Source organism: Buceros rhinoceros, unplaced genomic scaffold (genome assembly GCF_000710305.1).
Source record: "Buceros rhinoceros silvestris isolate BGI_N320 unplaced genomic scaffold, ASM71030v1 scaffold2648, whole genome shotgun sequence".
NCBI classification, from domain to species: Eukaryota; Metazoa; Chordata; class Aves; order Bucerotiformes; family Bucerotidae; genus Buceros; species Buceros rhinoceros.
In genome coordinates this window covers 102,913-124,437 of record NW_010427305.1, presented here as the reverse complement: position 1 = coordinate 124,437, position 21,525 = coordinate 102,913, and the positions used below count along the sequence as shown (strand labels likewise).

The 21,525-nt window shown below is 45.2% G+C and overlaps 1 protein-coding gene across 1 annotated transcript in view; it reads left to right on the top strand.

Moving 5' to 3' along the window:
- The window catches only part of ARHGAP28 (Rho GTPase activating protein 28), a 66,660-nt gene that overhangs the window by 19,115 nt on the left and 26,020 nt on the right, over positions 1–21,525 (top strand). Inside the window, exon 2 of the mRNA XM_010141829.1 lies at positions 18,561–18,763. Coding sequence (XP_010140131.1) covers positions 18,561–18,763 — 203 coding nt within the window. The remainder of the gene's footprint in view (positions 1–18,560; positions 18,764–21,525) is intronic.

The window sequence follows — 21,525 nt, the reverse complement described above, 5'->3', positions numbered from 1 at the left end:
TTTGGAAACCCCGGCCGGGCGCCCAGCCGCAGGCCTCCTGCGAGGCACCGGGCTGCTGCCAAACAAAACCCTTCCGACAGGCACCGCGAGGCTTTCTCTGTTCCGCAGCGTCCGTACGTCAGCTCCGCGAGTTTTGCAATCCTTCTTTTGTCACGCTCTGCAAACCCTCTTCTCTTGCCTGACTGGTTTTATGTCTAAATGGTCCCGAGGTTAAGTAGTTTCTTTTGAAAAGCACCTATTCTCTAAATTAATGGTCTCCTAGATCACAATTAAACCTTAATTGATCATGAATGTAGGTAGGAAATTTGGCAGATCTCCTGCCAAAGCCCAGACAGAAGGAGCAGATCTTCAGAGATCTCCTGAGAGAAGGGTTAATCTTTCATGGCATCTAAGGAGCTGATGTCAAGTCTGGACTGCCTGGCCATGAACGACTATCTTCTTCCTATCTACATAGTTGCTTTCAAATACATCACTGATTAAGTTTTAGGCTATTGCCATTTTTCTACCATGAAAAACAAGCCAGATTTGGAGCATGTGTGTTTAATGTATCCCAGAGTTAATGTAAAATCCAGCTCGGAGAAGAGCCTCTGGTTTTCGCTCACTAACAGCTGGAATAGATCAACATACAGAGTCCCTGGAAAGAGCAGTCATGTTTCAGAAGAAACCACCACACGATTATGATCATGCCAGTTTAATTTCTGTGGAATAATCAATCCAATGACAATTCTTCCAGTTCCTTCCTTGCAGTTTTATTTTCCTGCTTTGCCATATGACATCAGTTAGACAAGTCCCCAAAGCTATTCCCCAGCAGCAGTGGCCTGTTAAAACAGGAGATCGTATTTAGAAGTGGGACCAAGAAAAAGAAATGTTTCTCTTTCAGAGGGGGGGAAAAAAATCAAGTTTGGGTTGATCAGAATAATCTACAAAGCATTTTTCTGAGCCAAGGGAAAAAGAGGCGGAAATCAGAAAAAGCTGAAACATTTCATTGTGGCATCTTCTCAATGAACTGTTTTGTTTCTAATTTATGTGGATTTAACCTTCAATAGAAAAGTAAAACAAATCTTTGAGATCAAAATGTTTATTTTCTTCTGAATTTCTACAGGAAAAGTAAATGTCTTTGCTTCAGGTTAAATGAAGATTTTGTTCAATTACGTTTGGCCAAAGCCCTGAAAACTTCAGTTATTTACAGAGCTTCTTGTTCTGGTTCTTACATCCAGATGCAACAAAAGGCTTAAACGTTTGTCTCTTTGTAAGGATAATTGATGTATTTCTGGAGTCACGACAGGGAGGCAAGAGCAGGCGTATTTCAGGTCTCAGCACACAGATCCCACGTCAGTATGTTCCAGTTGTTGACTAAAGGCACCAGCACAGGCAGACCTCTGGGCTGGCTTTGGCGGGACACTCGTGTACACGAGGTCACCACTGTTTATTTGTCGTAGGGCAGCTGTGATTAGGGCTGGCCGTTGCGCTGGTCCAGGAAGAGTGAGGGCAAAAAATGATGCTTAAACAGAGTTTTATGGAAAGACTTTTAACCTAAATGTTTGTTTAAAATACAGTTAAAGAAAATTCTGTATTTGGGAGGTAAAATATGTTAATGCTGCAGGGAGAGGGTCACAGTTCCCTTCGTTTTAAGCATACTTGATGCCCAGTGAGCACTTACCGACTTTCAGCATTTAATAGCTCTTTGGGGAGCTTCTCACTTTCCTCTCCCTTGATGGGCAGCAGGAGAGACCCCTCATCCATAGCTGAATTGCTCTTTGGAGGTGACTTTCTTTCCACCGGCTTTAACCGGGAGCCAGTGGCAAGCGAGGTCCTAACTCGCACGTCCTGGTTCAACGTCTAATGATAGACAAGAGGACAAGTGCTTATTGAAACACGGGGAATGTTGTAACTGCTGACAGCAGCCTGAGGGAAGATACAATCATCAGGGGCTGCTGCACGTGAATGACCTCCGTGTTCTCCTCTCCCACCCCAACAGCATTTTTTTTATGCTGCAAGGAGAGTGAGGGACTTGAGAACATTTATGAAATTCATCCAAATCTCACCTTAATTCCTAGGAAAACCTAAGTCCCTGTTGTTTAAATTCCATTGGGGAAAGGCGAACTTAAAACTCTATTTAGCTGAGTGTTCAGTCAAAGCCCAGAATTAGGTGAAAAACATCTTTAATTTCTTCATACAGCACCAGCTCAAAGAGAATAATAGCGGCAGCACTAACTGAAAAGAGGGAGAGGACATCCTTGAAGGAAGTCTCATGACTATTCATCCTCTGAATGCCTGTGGGAGGTAACAGTGCAGAGGTGCTTACTGGGAATGATATGGACTCTCGTCACTACATCATTTCAGGCAAAGCTGAGCGGACTCTGGACACCGCCACCATCAGGCAGATGTGTAGCATGGAGAGCCTCACGGTCTGCTACCAAATTCCTGAGCCACGCTCTCTCCTCCTGCAGTTTTTCCTTTAAAGCATGACCTACCAGTCCCTAACCAGACCTCAGGCAGTGGGAAATGGCTGGCAGCTTTCAAAATCTTCAAGAGTTTCTGTAATGCTAGAAGTTCACCAGAAGGACTAGCAAGGTGGTGTTCAGTCCAGTGTAAAACACAAAGCGCACTTAACATCAAGATGAACCATAAAACCAAACCACGTCTGGTTTTTCTCTTTTCTGTGCCCTTAGGAAATCTGTGTCGAATTCAGGAAGTCCTTTCCCTTCTCCTTCCTTTGTTTCAGTCCTTTTTTTTTTTTCTTTCTCTGATTAAATAACAGGCTTTCTTTCCCCCTTTATTCTGCCAAGGGCTCTCACCACGTCTTTGGAGGAAGTAAAGGATATCCAAAAGCTCATAACCAGAAAGTCAGCTTTTCCTCCTGTATTTCGGGCTGGAGGAATGATGACAGGAATGCTGCAGATTTGACAGAGCAGTTTAAGCGTTTTGATGGATAAACAAAGCTTTGGCAGGGGGAGGACAGTTTGACCACCTCACGGTCTTTCCATGCTTTGGTTTTATTTCTTGGGGCTCCTTTGACAGCATTAACAGCCTGTCGTGGGGAACTTCTTGCGCAGTGTGTTTCCACATCCCCCATCTGCAGCTCAAAGTCATCCCTGAATTTTAAGACTTTATCTCATGGCTGAAAGCCAGTTCTGGGGCACTGTTCACACAAAACCTGGTGCATGGGGTTTTTTCAACATTCATCTGGGCCTCCCCTGATTGTCCCACTGTCGGAAAATCAAGAAAGGCTTCCCCATAAATATTTAATCACTATCAGCTGTACTCTGGCTCACTCCTTCCTCGCCCCTGCTCCAAGCAGAGCTGCCATCTCCATGCAGAGAGAGCTCCTTGTTCATTTGCCTCTGGTCCTTTATGATTTTTTGCGTTACGCTAATGGCAGCGTCTCACATCCCTTCAGCAACAAACACTCAGATTGGCTCTGTCTTTTCTGAGCCACCCCACAGGGACCCTCCTGACTTACAGCGCAGCTTAGTGCTGATTACTTTTTTATTTCTCCTCTTAGGAAAGGGATAAAAGGTTTAAGTTCTGACACAAACAGGAAAACACGCTAAGAGGATTTATCCTGGAGGCATCTACTCTTTAAATAGTGATGGAGCCATGTCAGCCGGTTTCCCACAAGGGCCAGCAGCTCGACCGCTCTTTGTTCCCGCAGCCTGCCTAGGGCTAGAGGCAGAATACCCTATCACAAGCTGTCAGATAGCTCCCAAAATACATCAACTGGTGATCGCAGGCTGAGGAGGGACTCGCTGCCAGAGGAGCATGAAGAACTTGGGTTTCAGAAGGACTCTGCTCTGCTCCTGTAAGGATAACAACACCAAGGTTTTATTCTGCTCCGAGGTAAGACTTGCAGAATTTACTAAATCAGTAACTTCTCCCACCCTGTTGCCTCCCTCTTGTTTTCTTAAGCAAGGAGTGACAGGAGGGGGAGCAAACTGTCAGAGTTATCACCAGTGGAATTTTCCAGCTTTACCAGGCAGGAAAGAGGGGGACAAAAAAAAAAATCCGCTGTAGAAAAACAACTGGACTCAGCGCAAGCGAAAGCAACCGCAGGATGGGCAGGATGGTGCTTTGCATCGACCTGAGCTGTATAAAAATACACCTTAAAATGAACCTGTTGCAGGTTTTATTAACAAGGTTTGCTTCTGGGAAGTCATACTCTGTTCCAACACCATCTTTTCTCCCTCTTTATTCTGTTTTAAAATGTGTTCTGCTGGGATAATGTTCCAGAGGGAACGGGATCTTGACTTCAAACCAGATTAACCACAGTCTTTCCCCATTTTTGCTTTCATTTGTCTTGGGGTCAGACATTCACCTTTTTCAACGTCTGCCTGCTGATGTCATGGAGATGATTATCATAAAGATGTGTAATTCAGCTCAGTGTCACCACCAGACTCTAAGTGGCACAAGCAGAGCTTCATACAAACCTTGCTGTAACGAAAGAATGAACCTATGAGTTGTGTCCTTCTGTGGGAGGAAAGGCAGGTCTGACGGTTTAAGTTCACCCCGATGACATGGAGAAATGAGCTCAAGTGCTTCTACGTGCACAGATCCATTCTCCTAAGCCGTGTCTTTCAAACTGTGCTCAGATGTGGCTCGGTTCTCTGCATTTGCCCACAAGGATCTGCAGGTAGCACAAGCTCTTTCTGAGGGTTACGTTCAGTTTGAAGGTGTTTATGTGTGGGAACAAGGTAAAAATCCAGGGCATCAGGGGACTGGTGGTGGAGAGCAGCTAAAACCACTTACCTAGTCATGATAATTGGAGAAATTCAAGGCAGCTGGATATTAGGACTTGTCCATATTGTTGTGGGGAAGCTGGAAGCTCTGTTATGTAGTCTAAAAAATGCAAACAATAGACCATTAATCCAGCAATCACGGGCAGGCTCCCTCATCCCTCTCGGAGGGATTCCAGGGGATTTCCCTCCCGCTGGCTGCCTGGCATGATGCTCACAGCTCTGCACCTCCAGAGAAAACACCAGGAGTGCTCACAGAGTTTCTCTTAGCAGCTCTTGCTCTGTGGCAGTTTGCACACGCTGAAATGGCCACCGCAACCTTTCTGGTTCCAAAGTCTCCCTGCAGCAAAATATCACGAGCCGGGGTCATGACCACCAGCAGAAAAATGCTCCCTGCCTTGAGGAAAACTGCTCAGGGATTTCTTGCCCTGGTGTCCTCTCTGTAGGGGCAGCACAAGACAATACTGGAGGTCAAAGGGAAGTCTGACAGGGCATCAGACGCTGCAGAGCAGCACAGTGGGGTGATCGTGGTCCAGTATGACCAGTACATAATAGATTTTAATTGACTTTGATCAGGGTAAGAGAGCAAGTACTTTCTTTTTTCCCTGTCAAACATGAAGTCTCACTGAAAGGAAATCCAGGCAGCTCACATCCCGGGAGGTTTGGCTTTTGGTGCCTAGATCCTTGATTGTTTTGTTTAGAAAAGAGAACCAGATCAGCAGGATTACTGTGGCCCTCACCCTGGACAGTCACACCCCTGGCACTAACAGTTTCTTCAGAAACACGGTGGCGTTGAGTCCCAGCAGTGTTCTGTCGGGAAGGCAGAGAGGACTTGCTGGCATAAATGACTGTCCAAACTGCTTCTTGTGACTTTGTGACTCCTTTTTCATATGGGTGGAGGAATTCTGAGGAATCTCCTGTTGCTGTGTTTGCTCCTGTTTGTTCGCAGTCAAGGTGACACTGTCCATGCTCTATCCTGGGGTTAGGGCTTGTTCAGGCAGGGCTTTGCAGCACAGCTGTGAAGTGATGCCTAATTCAGAAAGTCTCTGAGAGGCACAGAGATGTAGGTGCTTCTGAACAGCTAGGAAGTCTCCACTGTTGATGTTGTTTAAAGATGATGAGCAAATTCTGATGAAAATTAACCCAGCAGCTCTAAGCAACTTCATCTTTTCTTCAACTCTTAATAACTTTCTTACTAGAAATTCTCTTCAAATCTTTACTTTGGGAAACCCTGAGTGGCGAGCTATGCCTCAGTGATAATAATGATACAGCAGCCTCTAGGTTTGACAGATCTTTCTCACACCCAGACGATTCTGACTACTCTGAATAAAATCTGCTCCATTCTTATCTCGAATTATGCTGTTAAGCAACAATTTAACGTTGATCCCCTGGTTCATGCCAGACAAAACATTCCATTTTATGTGTTATCTGGACTTCTTCACAAAGGCTTTTAGGATATTACTAAAATAATCCCTCCCTTTGTTCCCACCTTTTCTGTGATTTCATACATATATTTACACGTGAGTATGAATCCGTATGTATGTGTAATAATCTTCCCCTTAGGGTATGGCGTATGTGTGCGATAAAGGACGAGAGGATGAACGGTACAACACAACACAAGCAGGCTGACTTTACTGCAGGCTCGCAGAAACTCCTGCCAAGCAAGAGAATAAATAACAGCTGCATTGGCCAAAGCCAAATTTACAATAAGACTCGAATTTAGGTGGTCAAAATCCCAGAAAACTGATCAAGCTGAATGCTCACAGCAAAAGAAGAACTGAAGTTGGAGAAAGATTTTCAAAAGTGCTTCCATGACTTAAAAGCCAAAGTCAAAATTGACTTTGTGTGCAGGAGTGTTTACTGGCCCTGGAAGCCCACAGGGTTTGTTCTCTTGAATCCTTCAGTCTTTTCTGAAAACGGGAGTTTGGTGACCACCCTCCTTAGTCCCTTTAGGAAGCATGATCTGTAGTGTCCCGGAAGTCCAGGCACAATCCTGGTCCAAGCAGCAGCTGAATACCAGCCAGGGGTACAACCCACACCAAAGACCTCGAGGTACAAGTGTGGTTATTCCCCTGGTTTACTGCAAAGCCATACATCGTCTCTGTTTCGGATTAAACCCGTGAAGATGCGCTGGCCTGTTCGAGATCCTGTGGAAGCATTTCAAATCAACTGACGTAAATACAGCCCTTGGCTGGAAATCTTCCAGAGCGAGAGAGCTGCAACAGTTCAGCCAAGCTGCATTATGTCAAAGGCATGGGTAAGCAATTTGGTGGCCTCGTGGGAAGGATAGCGTTACAGCCTCACAGCATTCATAAAGGCCTGCACCATCGGAGATCTGGCACTGCCATTAAAAGATGGGTGAACACCTGGTGAATCTTCACCTCCCACCACGGATCACGGCTCTTATCTAGGCAGGAGTGGGAAGAGGAGCGTGTACTCACGGTGACAGCGGGCACAGCGGCTTAGCCGTACTCATCTGACGTGAGCTTCCAGACATGATTTACTAGGTTTGTGTAGCAGCATTAACAACTTTTTAGAGGCTCTCCAGCCAAAAATATGTACAGGGCTTCTCTGTTAGAAACTTCAGCCAGGCTCTGTAGGACTTACCGAAGATTAGCAATTCTATTACTCATGGGGTACCACAGCTTTAAGTCACAAACTTGTGTTTTTAACTCTTGTGTGGCAAAACATCTCTGTGATTTTAGGGACGTTGTTTTACCTCCATCCATAATCCTTATTTGATGTCTCTGTGGTCCTGTTGTGACGAATTAGCTCTTGCCCATAGAGTTAATTAAATGCTACAGGGTGTGGTTGGGGTGGTTGAGTAGTTGCCAAGTTCTTGGTTCTGCTGTTAGTATCCACCACATGATGATTCAATACCTGGGTTCTCTGAGGAGAACTCAACACAACTTAAAGAGGTAATTCTCCAAAGTCCTCTTCCCATTCTCCCAATACAACCTTAGAAGAGCTTAGTACAAGCCAGAACAATCCAGTAAATGTCAACATAGCCACGGGTAATCCCTTCCTGTCATGCATGATTTCTACAAAAGCTGCTGTAGAACTTTCTAGCATGATTCTGGACCATCTTAGGTTTCTACTTCCCAGGAGAAAGTGAACGGGAGTTTTGTATCTCTGTTAACGTGCTTGAAGCTAAAATAATTTTGTCCTTCTATGTCTTCGGAGTCTTGAAGATTTCCTTCCAGGAGCTCATTTTCCTCAGAGATTTCCAAGAGCCACATCTTACTCCCCCAGCATCAATATTAAGACATTTAAACTTCCAGACCTTATGCCCAAGAGTCATTTGGCCGCCTTCAGCAGGGCTGCTTGTAGGATACAGAATGACTCACATCACTGAGGAGCTGCAGACAAAGGCACCGTGTTTTTGCAAATACTACTGGTCTCTCTGGCTCCAAGAGCTTCAGGAGCTGCAGTATATTTGAAAGCTACCTTTGGAAGACGTGGCGTGCTGCAGCTTCCCTCAGAAGGCTCATGGATGAACTATTTGAAACAAACCTCAAAAAAAAAAAAAAAACGATAAAGAGAAAAAAAGAAGGAGGAAGAAAAAAGGTAGTTGAAGGAAACTGGAGAGCTGCTGTGCATCGTGTGCTAGTATTCCCATTTTAGGGGTGGTTTTTTCTTGTTCTGTTATTTGCTTTTTTTATGGGCACCATAAGGAAGTGTAATTTAGTTGAACGGTTCCAGCTCTCACTGGAGTCCAAGCGGTTTGGAACCATTGCTGATTTGTTTGGCTGCTTACATAGAAAGGTCATGTTTTTCACAGGCACGTAGGACAAACATTTGAAGGCAAATTAGAAAAATACCACTTGAAATTTAGAGTGTTGCCTTGACAATTCCCACGAAGACATCTCCCCTGTCTCTGTAGCATGAGCCTCAAAATCACTTTAAGATCAAAGACAACCTTTTATACTCAATCAGTTGGAATTGGATAGCCAAAGTACAAGAAAATGCACTGAGGTTTTTGGTTTTTTCCCCCCTTTCTCTTATTATTCCCCTATTGAAGATCTGAGAATATAATAAACTAAATCTTATTTTGTTGTCCATTTTTGTCTCTGAAAATGGAAATGTCTGCTTTGTGGAGACCTGTGATCTTCTACTTGGTGTTCCCTGAATCCTTGTGGTTTTCTCCACCAAATTTTAGCTTCCACTCTTCATCTCCAGCTCTGCTCTGTCCTTTCTTATGTTATACCTCCCATCACCTCACCATGACCTTCCATAGGACCTTTCCTCAGTACAGGAAGGACACTGAGGTGCTGGGCCATATCCAGAGAAGGGCAACGGAGCTGCTGAAGGCTCTAGAAAACAAGCCCTAGCAGGAGCAGCTGAGAGAACTGAGGTTGTTTTGTCTGGAGTAAAGGAGACTCGGGGGTGATCTCATCACTCTCTACAACTCTCTGACAGGAGGTTGGAGCAAGGTGGGGTCAGCCTCTTCTCCCAAGTGATAGGATGAAAGGAAAAGGCCTCAAGCTGGGCCAGGGGATGTTGAGGTTGGATATTAGGAACCATTTCTTCCCCGTTGGGGTTGTGCAGGCGTGTTGCAGGCTGCCCAGGGCAGTGGTGGAGTCCCCATCCCCGGAGGGGTTTCCCAGCCCTTGTGTCGAGGTGGTGCTGAGGGACAGGCGTCAGTGGGGACCTGGCAGTGCTGGGGGAACAAGGGGACTCGATGGGCTTGAAGGTCTCTTCCTACCCAAACAATTCTGTGATTCTGTGATCTCAAATCAGTTAGAATAAAGTTACAGAAGACTTTTCTTCAGGTAAAACCAGGAACATAGTGCTTTGAAGATACTCTCTAAGATTCATTTACGGTGCTTCAGTCATTGCACAGTCCTTATCTGGGCTGCTTTATTAATCAGTCTCATTAACAAAAGAACAGCCTCTTCAGCTTAATGTGGAACTCTTCCCAAAGGAACTCGCACAATCTCTAGCAATGTGCTTGAGTGGCAAAAATTAGAACCATCCGCACATCTTGATTTTGATCCACATTTTCCAGTGGATTTTTCATTCCTTCTGCCTGATTCAGTGTGCCACAAAGCACAATACACACCATGCAAAATAGCAGCTGAGAGCCAGAATCGCCTGACAGCCAACCCAGAGCTGCCGAGAAAGGTCTAAACAGTGAGAAGTGCATTTGCTCATGAAATTCTTGTGATTTGTAGTAACTTTGACATCAGCAGTACCACAAAGAGGGATGTTCTGAATTTAGACATAAGGTATAAATTAAGCCAGTAATGGGGCTGTAACAGTTTATTATTATCTGAGAATCAGATCCAAGATTTTTATAGTGACACTGTGAAGTTGCTCCCCACTCTGTCGAAAGATTTAGGAGTATCTTCACCATATAAGCAATTTTACTCAGTAAAATAGCTTTACAAGTTGTGTGTTGCTTAGCTTTAAAAGTTCAATGTGTTGCTTTACTTCAGCCTGTGAATACTGTTAAGCACATCGTTCAGGACTTGCAGGATAACTGATACCATTCATGACTAAGAGGTAAAGGAATACGCTAGAGAATTTACATACTCATATCTCGTAGTTCAGCCATCGCTTTTCGCATACGCTGAAACACATTTAAAGGGAAACCAAATAACTCACAAAAATAAGTACTGCTGCCCTGCTTAGTTCCTGAAGTGTTTGGAACAAAGGCGATGGGTAGAGTGGTGGCATCTACCTAAAAGGGTGCATTAAACATAGGAAGGGAGAAAGTCACAGCTGGACTTCACATAAAACTAAGCTCAAAGAAAACTTTGAAGACCTATTGCCAGCAAGCTCCTGTTCAGTTCATGTGTCCACTCTGTGGAAGAATCCGCCTCCCTTCATTGGTTATGTCAGGAGCTTAAAGAGCTTACACATGCCATGTGGGTACTTCCATTCGATGCCTTCCAGTAGATAGCGTGGTCCAGTTCTTCGTGTTGCTACCTTAATTCAACCAGAATGACTGAAACCGTCTTCTGAAGTGCTTCAGAGAGAGAAAGTCCTACAAATAGTGTGAGTTCTGAATGGTAAGAGCCATGCTGGTTGAAAGGATAGTGCCTTTAGAGTGATCTCAAAAATAACTCTACGTTCTTCCACTTATGGCCACGTAAACGCAGGCAACGCGAGAAGCTGTGCTGAAAGCTGTAGAAGGTTTGACGCCTCATGTATCAGCGTTTCATCATGCCTGACGAGCAGTTTAATATTTGTTTTTCTTTAGGAAATCTAGTTTGTGCTTCTAGAGCCACAAATCTTTTAATGCTGTCCAGCTTACATCCCCTGTGGGTTTTTTCTCGGTGTGCTTCTTTGCTTCTTGAATGATTTAAGCCTGTCAGAGCTCTGGAACCTGCGCACTTCCTGCAGTTTTAACCGATCCCTGTCGTGGTGCAAATAATTAGTCTGGCTAAGTGTGAGTTGCTGGCAAAGGCTTATCGATTTTATTGCGAGAGAAGATTCTGGATTAGTCTGCACATTGCCCGCCTCCTCCTAACCTCCTTGGTGTTTGCAGTTGCACGTGCAGGGACACCTGACGCCCTCCAGTTGGCTTGAGATGATGCTTACGAGGCTCTTGCTTACCTTAAAAGTGACACTGCCAGAGCAATGGGAAGCAAAAGAGAAATACTGCTTTTCCACCACGCTTTGTGAGAGCTTCCTCACTCCTGCAGGGAGCTGTCTGAGGAGGGACCGGGGGAATGCAGCGAACAGCATTAAACTTCGGGAAGTCCCAGAGTTTAGACAGGATCTAATGCATCTGGGCTTCGTCCTCTGCTTTTCATTCACATGATTCTGTCTCATCCTTGCTTGCCGCTTTGGGTAAGACTCTAGGCAGATGCTTGCGCCACGCTGCGGAATGAACCGTGTCTGCCTATGCTTACCATGAGGCTTAACTGAGGAGCTCATGCCAAGGACGGGTGATGTTATAGTAGCAAATCCAGGGCTGCCCTGGAATCTTGGTTTCAGAATCAGTCCAGGTGGAATTTGAAGGGTTTGCCTTGGATTTTGGGGTGCTCAGTTACCCAGCAATGTCTCTGGGTGAGTGCCAGACAGCTGGAAGTTTTGGAAACATCTACTCAACACCAGTGGAGAAGTTGTACAGTGCATGCACAGTGAGCCCAACTCTCCCAGAGCCCTTCACCATCTCTGAGGCACATGTACAGTGAACGTCACACCCAGTGGTGTGCTCAGACACAAGTCATTTTACTGCTCACGCACAATAGATCAAACGTTTCATGGAAGGATGGGATTTCCTCAGTCCACAGTACATGGCCCACACGCCTGTGTTTCTTCTTGGAAAACTGTGGTCTGCCCTAGATGAATGGATTTGTTTCACAGAAGAGAAATTTGACTTAGGCAAGCACCAACACAACAAAAGAATTTACCTCTAACGATAAAAATGTGTTGGAAATGTTTAAACTGGCTGCTCTCAACCAGCTTTTGCCTGCTGTAGGCCACATCCAGTGCTCCTTATCTTGCCATACCCGTTGGAAATGATGCCTAACACACTCTGCCATGAGCTGCTCAAGTCCTTAAGTCTCCAGCATTCAAAACTAGCTTATCCTGCTTCCTCTCCATGTATATGAAAAGGATTATTTTCCAATTCACTTGAAAAAAAAACAAAACGGTTCACAGAACATACTCTTGTTGGCGTTAATGATTTGAGAATCCCTGCTGCCCTTTAGGAACAGCCTCGATAGGAGAATGAAGACAAAATAGAGTCCCTTTCAGATCTGGGCAGACGCGCTGAAGCCGCGCAGTGCATTGTCTCTGTCGCATCAGACCCCCGCCGAAGTGATGTGATTGCCAGTGTGGAGGAAAGGTCTGGGTCGTGTCCCCAAAGGTCACTGTTGCCAGCAGGCAATACCTACCGAATACATTCCCTGCACTCCCCTAGCTCAAAGGGGCTGATTGTGAGAGCCCTCACACTGAAACGCACAGACAGAGAGAGATTCTTCTGCAATCTCCACGCTCGGCCGCAGAGCGGTCACAATGTGGCCCTTGTGACAGACGTGGCACTTCCCTGCCACTCACACCAAAGCTGCGTAAGAGAGAGCTGGAGAATCCAAGGTGAGCTGCATTGTTAAATGCTGGCAGGTACCACCAGCCTGCAAACTCTGCAGCTGAACCTCCCAACTCCCCTTAGCACCCTGATGAACTGTGGACAAGTTATAAATAAATAAACAAAACTCCTCTAACTCCTTAAATCTTACCAGACTTTTCTCTTTTGTGTCTTTAAACATGAGTTTAATGAGTTTTAACTCATTAAACAAGCCCTTAAGGTCCACAAAAATGGTAGTGGAGGCAGAAAAGTATCTCTAGAAGTAAAATTCATAGTTGGCAGAAGCACGTTTTGTAGAACAGAAAGACACACAAAGTACTGAATTACTGTTTTCCAGTCTGGCCGTACAGTAAGGTGATAACTCAGCTTATTTTCAAACCCAGCTTTGTAACAAAGAGCAACAAGATTCCTATGGTTTTGGAGCTCTGGTAGGCAACAGGATGAGAAAATTATTCATAGAATAAAATCCTATTCTGTCTCTCGCTTGAACACTCTCTTACAAGGGAGGTGACACCTCCGTGAAATCAATGAGCGTTCAGGTTGAATATTTGCTGTGCTGGGTGTTAGAGAAAGAACAGGGAAGGAGAAAGAACAAGTGGTAGGATCCACCACTTGCCTAATACCTGCAAGATAACCAGAAACAGAAGCGTGCTGGAGGGAGTCGGGGGGATAGTGTCTGAGATAGACCCCGCTCCGTGAGCAGAAGCCATCAAGCATGGAGAGAAGGAAACAAGCAGACAGCAAACAGCGCTGGGACAAGGTCTTCCAGAAGGAACCAGAAGACCAGAGATTTGGAGCAAGAGTGAACCCTGCTGTGAACTGCGCTCAAAAATACCATTTCCAATTGCAGGGCTCATGCTTTGTTTGGAATTCGTAGACATTCTACAAAAACAAAGGAGAAATTTTGGCCTAGGACTGATGCCTAGCATCAGAGAAAATCTAGTTCTTGATAAAGAAAAATACCTTTTTATCTCTGCTGATGTGAGCCACTATCCCCTTTTTAACATTTAGGAAGGGCTGAGCAGAAAGACGGTGACTTTTTTTTTTTTTTTGTCAGAAGTTGGTGAATTGTTTTGATAAACTGAAGGATAGAAATACGTGGGTACAGAAACAACACTGCACGCTGCCACTGCTGCGTTTCCAGGCACTACTGACCTGACTGGATTGAGTGGTTATACTGGTGGAATGATTGCAGTACAAAAAGGTAGATTTTAGTCCTAAAATTACAGGAGAATTTGCTTCCTTCATCTCCCTCACTCCTATAGATGTGACTAGTTGTGGTGAAACAGGTTCGGGATCCACTGAATGAAGTGAGGGATCATGACCCACAGGAGTAAGATGTCCTGTCTCTGTGTGAAAAGGGATTCAATGCTGGTTTTACCTACAAGATTGCTTCATTGCTCCCGTTAGTTGTGTGGATTCTTTACCACCCATTACTTGACTGAACTGAGAACAGCAGCGTGATGGTAACCAGCCTGTGAGCAGTCACTAGGTGTGACTGAACCAGCTCTTCGTGTGGTTTGTTGAACCTTCTCTTTGGGGCAGGATAAGAATTGCTCTTGGCTTCGGCTTGGCGGACCCAAAAATCGATGTCTGCTGTCAGACCCTGAGCACTACACGTCTGTGTGAGGTGCAGAACCAAAACACAGCTTTAGTGGGCCTGGTTTGCCTCTCATCAGCATCATAAGCGCACACCAGGGCAAAGCCAGAGTCTAACACAGCTGAATCAGCCTCCTTGTACCCTGTGGAAAGACTCTTCCGCCGAAAGCTTTCTACATGGCACCATCTCTCTCCCCTTAGTGCACTCTTTAACCCTGTCTTCTGTGACCACTACCCAGTGACAGGGGTGTTCTTTGGTAACATTGGCCACTGTAGTACACTTTGCTTTCCCCTTCTTTCTTCTGTTTTCCAGGAGTTTGGCTTCATGTCTATGCGGCTTTGTTTTTTTTTCTTTAATTCCACCCTGAAAAAGATTTCTGCTCATTCAGTGGAGTCACCGTAGTTTTTGCTCAGCACTTTCAGATTTGTCCTTCTCTCCAGCATTTTCCGTCGAGGAAGCCAGGCTCTGGAATCCCTCCTGCGTTTCATTTAGTCAGCCTTTCAGATTAGCTCACCGCTGCCCGCCTGTGTGCAGGAGCAAATGAAGCCGAGCATAAGCTTCGTGATGACTGCCCACCCAACAAGACTGGTGTTCACATTTTCTGTAAGAACAACAGATTAGGCTCAAGAACAACATTTTATTCTTGTAAACTTCTCTACAGATGCTGAGGAAAAAAGGGTGAAAAAGGTATGGGGATCTTAAGTTTTCTGCTAGGAGTGTTCCCCAGTGACAGGCAACCTGGGCTCCTCGAGCTATTCCTGAAGCAGCCAGGCAGCTTGCTGAGTCAGTGCTCGTTCAGTGTCCTTCAAGAATAAATTAAAAGCACTGAAGAATACGCTTTGCTTCCGCAGTAGGATTTTTTTTTTTTCCTGAAACTGTTTTGAGCAGCTTTGTCTGGAGGAAATGGAGACAACTGCCATTATCACATAAAAGCAAGACCACTTCCTCCAGGACAAAAGCCAGGTATATGGGTCAAAACGGCAGCTGGAGGACTCTTCAAACACAGGAGCTTTTAATAGGCAGAATAATTGCGGAGGGTTTGTAACAGACCACCTGGAAGCAAGAGTCAGCTCTTTAGCAATAAGGACAGAGCTCCTCTGCCTGACCTTTCCTCTTACGGGAGTTTTACCCAGCTTGATTTAATCTGGGCTGAGATAACAAGCCTCATATAGGAGGGTCTCAGGAGACGTTGTTGAGCTCATTTTCCAAATAAGCTCCATACTTTTAATATTGTTATAAATGCATGTTAATTACCCAGGAACCTCAGACGTAGCTGGTAAAGCTGGTCATCATCGCAGTTGTTGCCATGCTACGGGGTCTGTTTTGCATTTAGCTTTTTGGTATGGTAATATTACAAAATACCACACTCGCTGTGGAGAGAAAGGAAACAACCCACCAAGCCTCTTTCTTCCTAATATGGTGAAATAAAAAGCCTTGGTTTGAGCTAGCTGAAGTGCTGATGGAGTCAGAGCCGAGGGATCAGTCTGGTGGGGTGCGTGAAGAGCACAAGGGTCATGGTCAAGATTCACACTGGGAGTGCAGGAAATGTTTAAATTCCCTGACTGTGACTAAATGGTGGGAGCCAGTGGTGCTATCGAGGAAAAAGCCCTCTTCTTGTTCCAGCATGTGTTTGATATGTGCACTCGCAGCCCAGAAGCCATCTGTGTCCTGGGCTCATCCCCAGCAGCGTGGGCAGCAGGTCAAGGACCCCCAGCCCTGCAGGGCTCCAGCTCTGGTCTCCTCAGCCCAGCAGAGACATGGAGCTGCTGGAGCGGGGCCAGAGGAGGGCACAGCACTGACTACAGAGAACAGTCCTTCCTATGATTGCTGGTGTGGTGCTCTGGGCTGTGCTCTACAGCAGATGTAAGGACTTTTCCTTTAGTCCTTTTTCCTTTATTTTTCCTGAATGTTTATGCTGAGCAGGAGCGTGAGTTGCAGCAGCATGGGGGGCTCAGGCAGAGCCCTGAGCTCGTGAGGAAGCTGGAGAGGGCCAGCACGCAGTGGGAGGACATGCCATGTCCTTGGCGTCTCTCTCCGCTTGTACAGTGCCCCGGGAAAAGAGGCCCCAAACGTCGTTAGAGGGTCAGGAAGTTTCTCCTTTTTCCTTATTTGTGTTCACTATCACCTTTAAACAAAGCTTTTCACTGCAGTAACCAACTGGCCGGAGGGAGCTGTTTCCCCTGTCCCTGCCCCCCAGCTGCCGGCTGAGGAGGTGAGGGTTTCTGGCTGCTTCTCAGGGGTTCTGCTTCTGCGGCTTAAATCCTCTGCTCAGGGATGCTCAGTACAGTATTAATTCATGATATTTAAGGTCTATGAGACTCGGGGTTTTTTTCCTTTCTGGTGCTGATGCAGGGAAAAGAGAGAGGTGAATCCATTAAACACTCCTCTGAGGCTTTGGGAGCAGGAGCCAACTGAAACACCCGCATCTCCACAGAGGGAGAGCTGCGTGGAAAGCCCTCAAACAGCTTTGATCATGCTTGTATCACAAATTCTTCTCAGATTTGGTGACTGTGGCTCATTCTAATTAAAACAGTGACAGTTTCAGTGCTATGTTTATAAGCAAACAATCATTTGCTGTTCATAACGGGGAAAAAAAACAGAGAAACACCGAAGGTGACACTTCTCTTCCTGGAGGACACGTGTGTCCCCAGCACCACAGTACATTTTCTTTGCTGAAATGTCACCACCCATCAGAAAGCCTCTCCTCCCCACAATGCGTAGGGTTGGCAGCTGAGTCACCCACATTACACCTCCCTGTCTTCAAAAAGAGGTGAAGCCTTTTGAAAGCCCTGGTAATGTCCACAGCTGGCTTTGTTGTGCTCCATCGTCTCCACTACGGCCCCCCAACCTGGGGCTCAGACCTAACCCAGAAAGAATTGCCCGGGACCGCCCAGATGAAACGAGGAAGCTCCAGGAGGGAGCTGATGCGGGAGGATGGAGCAGCGCAAGGGGGGAGAAGCACATCCAGTCAGCTTCATGAAATAATACATTGTTTATACAGCCACTATGAACACTTTGACAGGCAGGGAAATACTGAAAAGGAAGTATCTTTGTTTTAGGTGGAGGAAAAGTGATGCCGGTGTTTTTAAACAAAGACCGGTTGGCAGGATGATGCTGTAGAGAAAAGGAAGAGAAAGGGAAACTGCATTTGAATTAATTCCGATAAGAGTTGGGACCAGAAGACCTTCAGACAGAATTTTCCATCAGTGCCTGCAGTCCAGCCCGCTGCTGTAATTACGTTACCTCCTTCGTACAAATATCGCTGTGGTTATTATCGCAGTTTGCTGTAACTGCTGTAATTTCACTTCCAAAAGCTGCTCACGGTGTCACAGCCGTAAGAACGTGAAAGAGCAAAGTCAGATGAAACCGTCGTGGTGGGCACGTCATAAGCTCTTGATTCAACTTCTCTAACTGCCTTCAGCTGCTCGAATTTACAGGGGGAAGGACAAGAACAAAGGACAAAAATACAAACTTCTTTGTTTAGATTCAGTCACTGCGTTGAATCATAACTTGAAATTTGATTTTTAGTGAAGCATAATTTTTTTTGTAGCTGCGATCAAAACCTTCTGTTTGGCCTAAAACATACTATTTCACTTCAGTGACAAATTTTGTTCAGATCTCTTTTATTTTAATTTAATTTAAGGAAAAAATGTATTATTTTTAAAAGAGTTTTCTAATAAAAACTAATTACACTTCTGAATTAAAATATTTCAAGTTTTTATTTCTTTTCTGGGGCAAAGATGAAGTTGTAAAATATTTCAGGTTCTCAAGTCTGATTAGTTTTTCTCCAGAGAAGTTTGCGCTGAAACATTCAGGCCAGTAAGCAAAACAGGAAGAGACAGACAGAGAAACCGAGGCACAAAGAAGCTAAACTACTTCTCCAGTGTCTCATTAGAGAGATAGATAGCAGTGCTAGAAAGAGAAATTGTACCTCCCGAGTCCCTCTGCAGGGTCTAAAACATTAAAGAGCATTAAAAAGGTACATTTTTAGATTAAAAGTAAATTTTCAGACACAACTAGTATGAGCAACAGAGATCACAAGGACCACCAGAACTGCTCAGGTTGCCCCCACCATCTCGTTCCCTGCTTCCTGGCACAGTCACGGGCAAAGCTCTCTCGTTGCTGGGCCTGCGTGGTACAAGTGAGCGTGATGGATATTGATATTTTCACCCCTCTCTCTTTTCAGAAAGTCTCTCCCTCGCTGTCGAAGAATTAACAGGATGCTTTCCAACGAGTCGGCACCTCCTCCTGCATTCAGTCGCTCCAACTCGCAGGCCTCCATGGACAGCACCTCCATGGAGGACTTCTGGTGCGAAGTGGAGAGCATCAAGGAGAGCAGCGAAGACGGAGCTGAGGAAGCAACACTCTTGGAGTTCAAACCTGCTGACGGTGAGCACACAAACACGGCTTCTTCCTCACGCCTTGGCTTTGCCTCATCTCCTTCTTCATGCCCTGATCTCCCTCCGCGTGTCACCCAGTATGAGTAGGTCTATGGTCATTGTAGCTCCACTTCCGAGTATCATAGTCAACAGTCAGCATGTGGAGATGTCACTGGAGAGAAACAGCAATTCAGTCTGCTCTGTGCACTGAGGCTGCTGATTGACTTCTGAAGTGAGTCTTTTTGTATCGATTTTATTTGTGCTTCAGGAGGACAGATACGGTGTAATTCAGAAGAGAGAGGCACTAAATGAAAACTTCATCTCCAGCATTAAATAAAATAAACCAGAACATATAAAAGGACCAAAACGTTCACTTGGTGTATTGAAATTTTCAATTTTCAGGCTTGTCGTAGGATATTACATGGAAATTATGAGGCTTGAAACAGTTTTTAGTTAGAAATCATTCGGTGCTGTCACAAATCTGATAACTGCCTGCCCCTCTGAGATTGCCCAATTTAGATAGAATTTGAGGAGAGATTTTTCTGACTATATGGATGCCGACATCATTCAGACCCCCTGCTTGTCAGGATTGATTCATCGCTCACACAACTCATGCAGAAGGTGTCACTACCTCATTCTGTTACCTTAATGTTTTCCCATCTCCTTTTTCATAACGTATTTGGAAAAACGTGTAATAATCTGCAGCAGCTCGTTGCAAAGAGCTCCGTGCAGTGATTTGATAACATCTAGAACAGCAGGTCTCCCTTTTTCCAGTTATGACCCCACTCACAAATGCAGCGCACTGTGCAACACAAAATACCAGGTGGTATTTTGTAAAGGATGACGCTGAATTTTTCCTGTGGTCACGACCTGCTGATAAATGCTGCAACCCTTTTGTGGACCATGGCCACGAGGCTGGTGAGGGCTGATCGAGGGGTAGATTTTGAAACAGTGCTGTGTTCTCTCCATACAATTATTAACACGAGTGACGATGTATTTCTCATACCTTGACGTGCAATGGGATGTCATTAACTCTGCTACCAGGAAAAAGGGGGGTAAGTGGGGAAATGTACTACTTTGTTAAGCAATCAAATGTGTATAATCGGCCATGGTGAGTATCCCACACGGATGTGCCTGGCTCCAACCATCTACTGTTCCATGGGGAACACCTCCCACTCACTAGTTCCCAGTAGGGCTCTCCTGAAAGCACAAGGACAAGACCTCCGTTCACCAGAGGCCTCGGTCTGCTATGAGGGTCTGGCAGCTTAAATCCAAACTGCATTTCTTTGTGCTGGCCCATGGTCTTGAATAAAAATAGGTGTAACATTCAAACATTATGGTTACGGTTATGGGAAGGCAGAAAAGCAATCTGCCTCCATCGGTTTGACCTTATTGGGAAAATTCCTGTCTGATCATGCTCTCCAGCCTGGAGACCCCAGAAAGAGATTATGAACTTCGCGGTGTCTCCTTCATGCAACTATCAGCATGAACTGGGTGTCCCTGACTTGTCTGCAGGGTCAGAGGAATGTCACATACCTGCGAGTTACTGAGCTGGGTGAGTTAGTAGGACAAGGCAATACAGGAGCTCATTTTCCATGTTCTCAAAAACTTCTCCATCAGTTTCATCGCTACTGAGCTAAACCTTCACAACAGGGCAGTCCCATGTCACCCTTTGTCTGATTACACCTCTCTCCATTGCATTGACTTTTTTCCCCTCTGTCCTGTGTTAAAAATGAGACAGCAAGATAAAATGCAGAACATCACACCTTCATTTACTTCATGCTGTTGTTTTAAACACATCTGCAGTGCCTTTACACGCACACAACCAGGCAGTGCTTGTCCTAGTTGTTAATTTCAGGAATATATTCAGTCTAGAATTATAAATGTCAGAAATAGAAGTGAGTTCTATCAAGCTCCTAACAGGATAATGCTCCTTGCCAAGGATCAAAACACTGAAAATCAATGCAGAAGTTTTCAAGGCAAAATAGAAACAAGTATTCATCCCACTTTTGAGGTGTCTCTGAGAGGAAGAGGTGCAGGAGCCCTAAGAAGGAAACCAAAGGGTGGCAGCAGCCAGGCACCACTGATACTGTCAGAACTACGATGCTCTTTTTTTTGCCAGACCACGCGTGCAAGGAGAAGACATCCACACGCTTACACAGTTGGCGTCAGCAACTACGGTCGCGTGAAGCACAGCAGATCACAACAAGTGATACCTGGGATGAAAATGTAGGGAAGGAGGGAGTCGTGAGGTATTTAAGACAGAAGCGATTTGCAGAATGGCTTTAAAACTGGCTGTTACCAGGCTGGGATGCAGGGAGTTACCGGAGTGGTATCTGAAATTCGAAGGCATGCCTCCTTTCTCTATGAGAAAAAGAGAATTACCAAGCAGAGGGAACCCTCTTGACCATCTGTTTGTCTTCTGCTGAAGCAGAATCAAACTCAGAATGAAGACCCTGCTGTATAAGTAGCTACCACTATGAAAATAATGCTCGTAAACAACACAGTTTTCTTTTAGCTCTTATTTAAACGTACATGTCAAAATATTTTGAGGGATTTTAAATGCAGAAATTCCTGCTCTTTAGTAGTTTTACTCCTCCGGTTGTTTTTATTTCTACATCTATTGTTTGTGACTAGTTAGAACAGGAAAAGGGCAAAAGCCAGAGAAAAGAAGTTGCAGGGTGGCTGGTGAGCAGGCAGAATTTCATGTCTGCTTTACTATTTTTCCTAAGATCATGAAAGCCAGGTTTGAGTAAAGACTCAGTTCTTGGA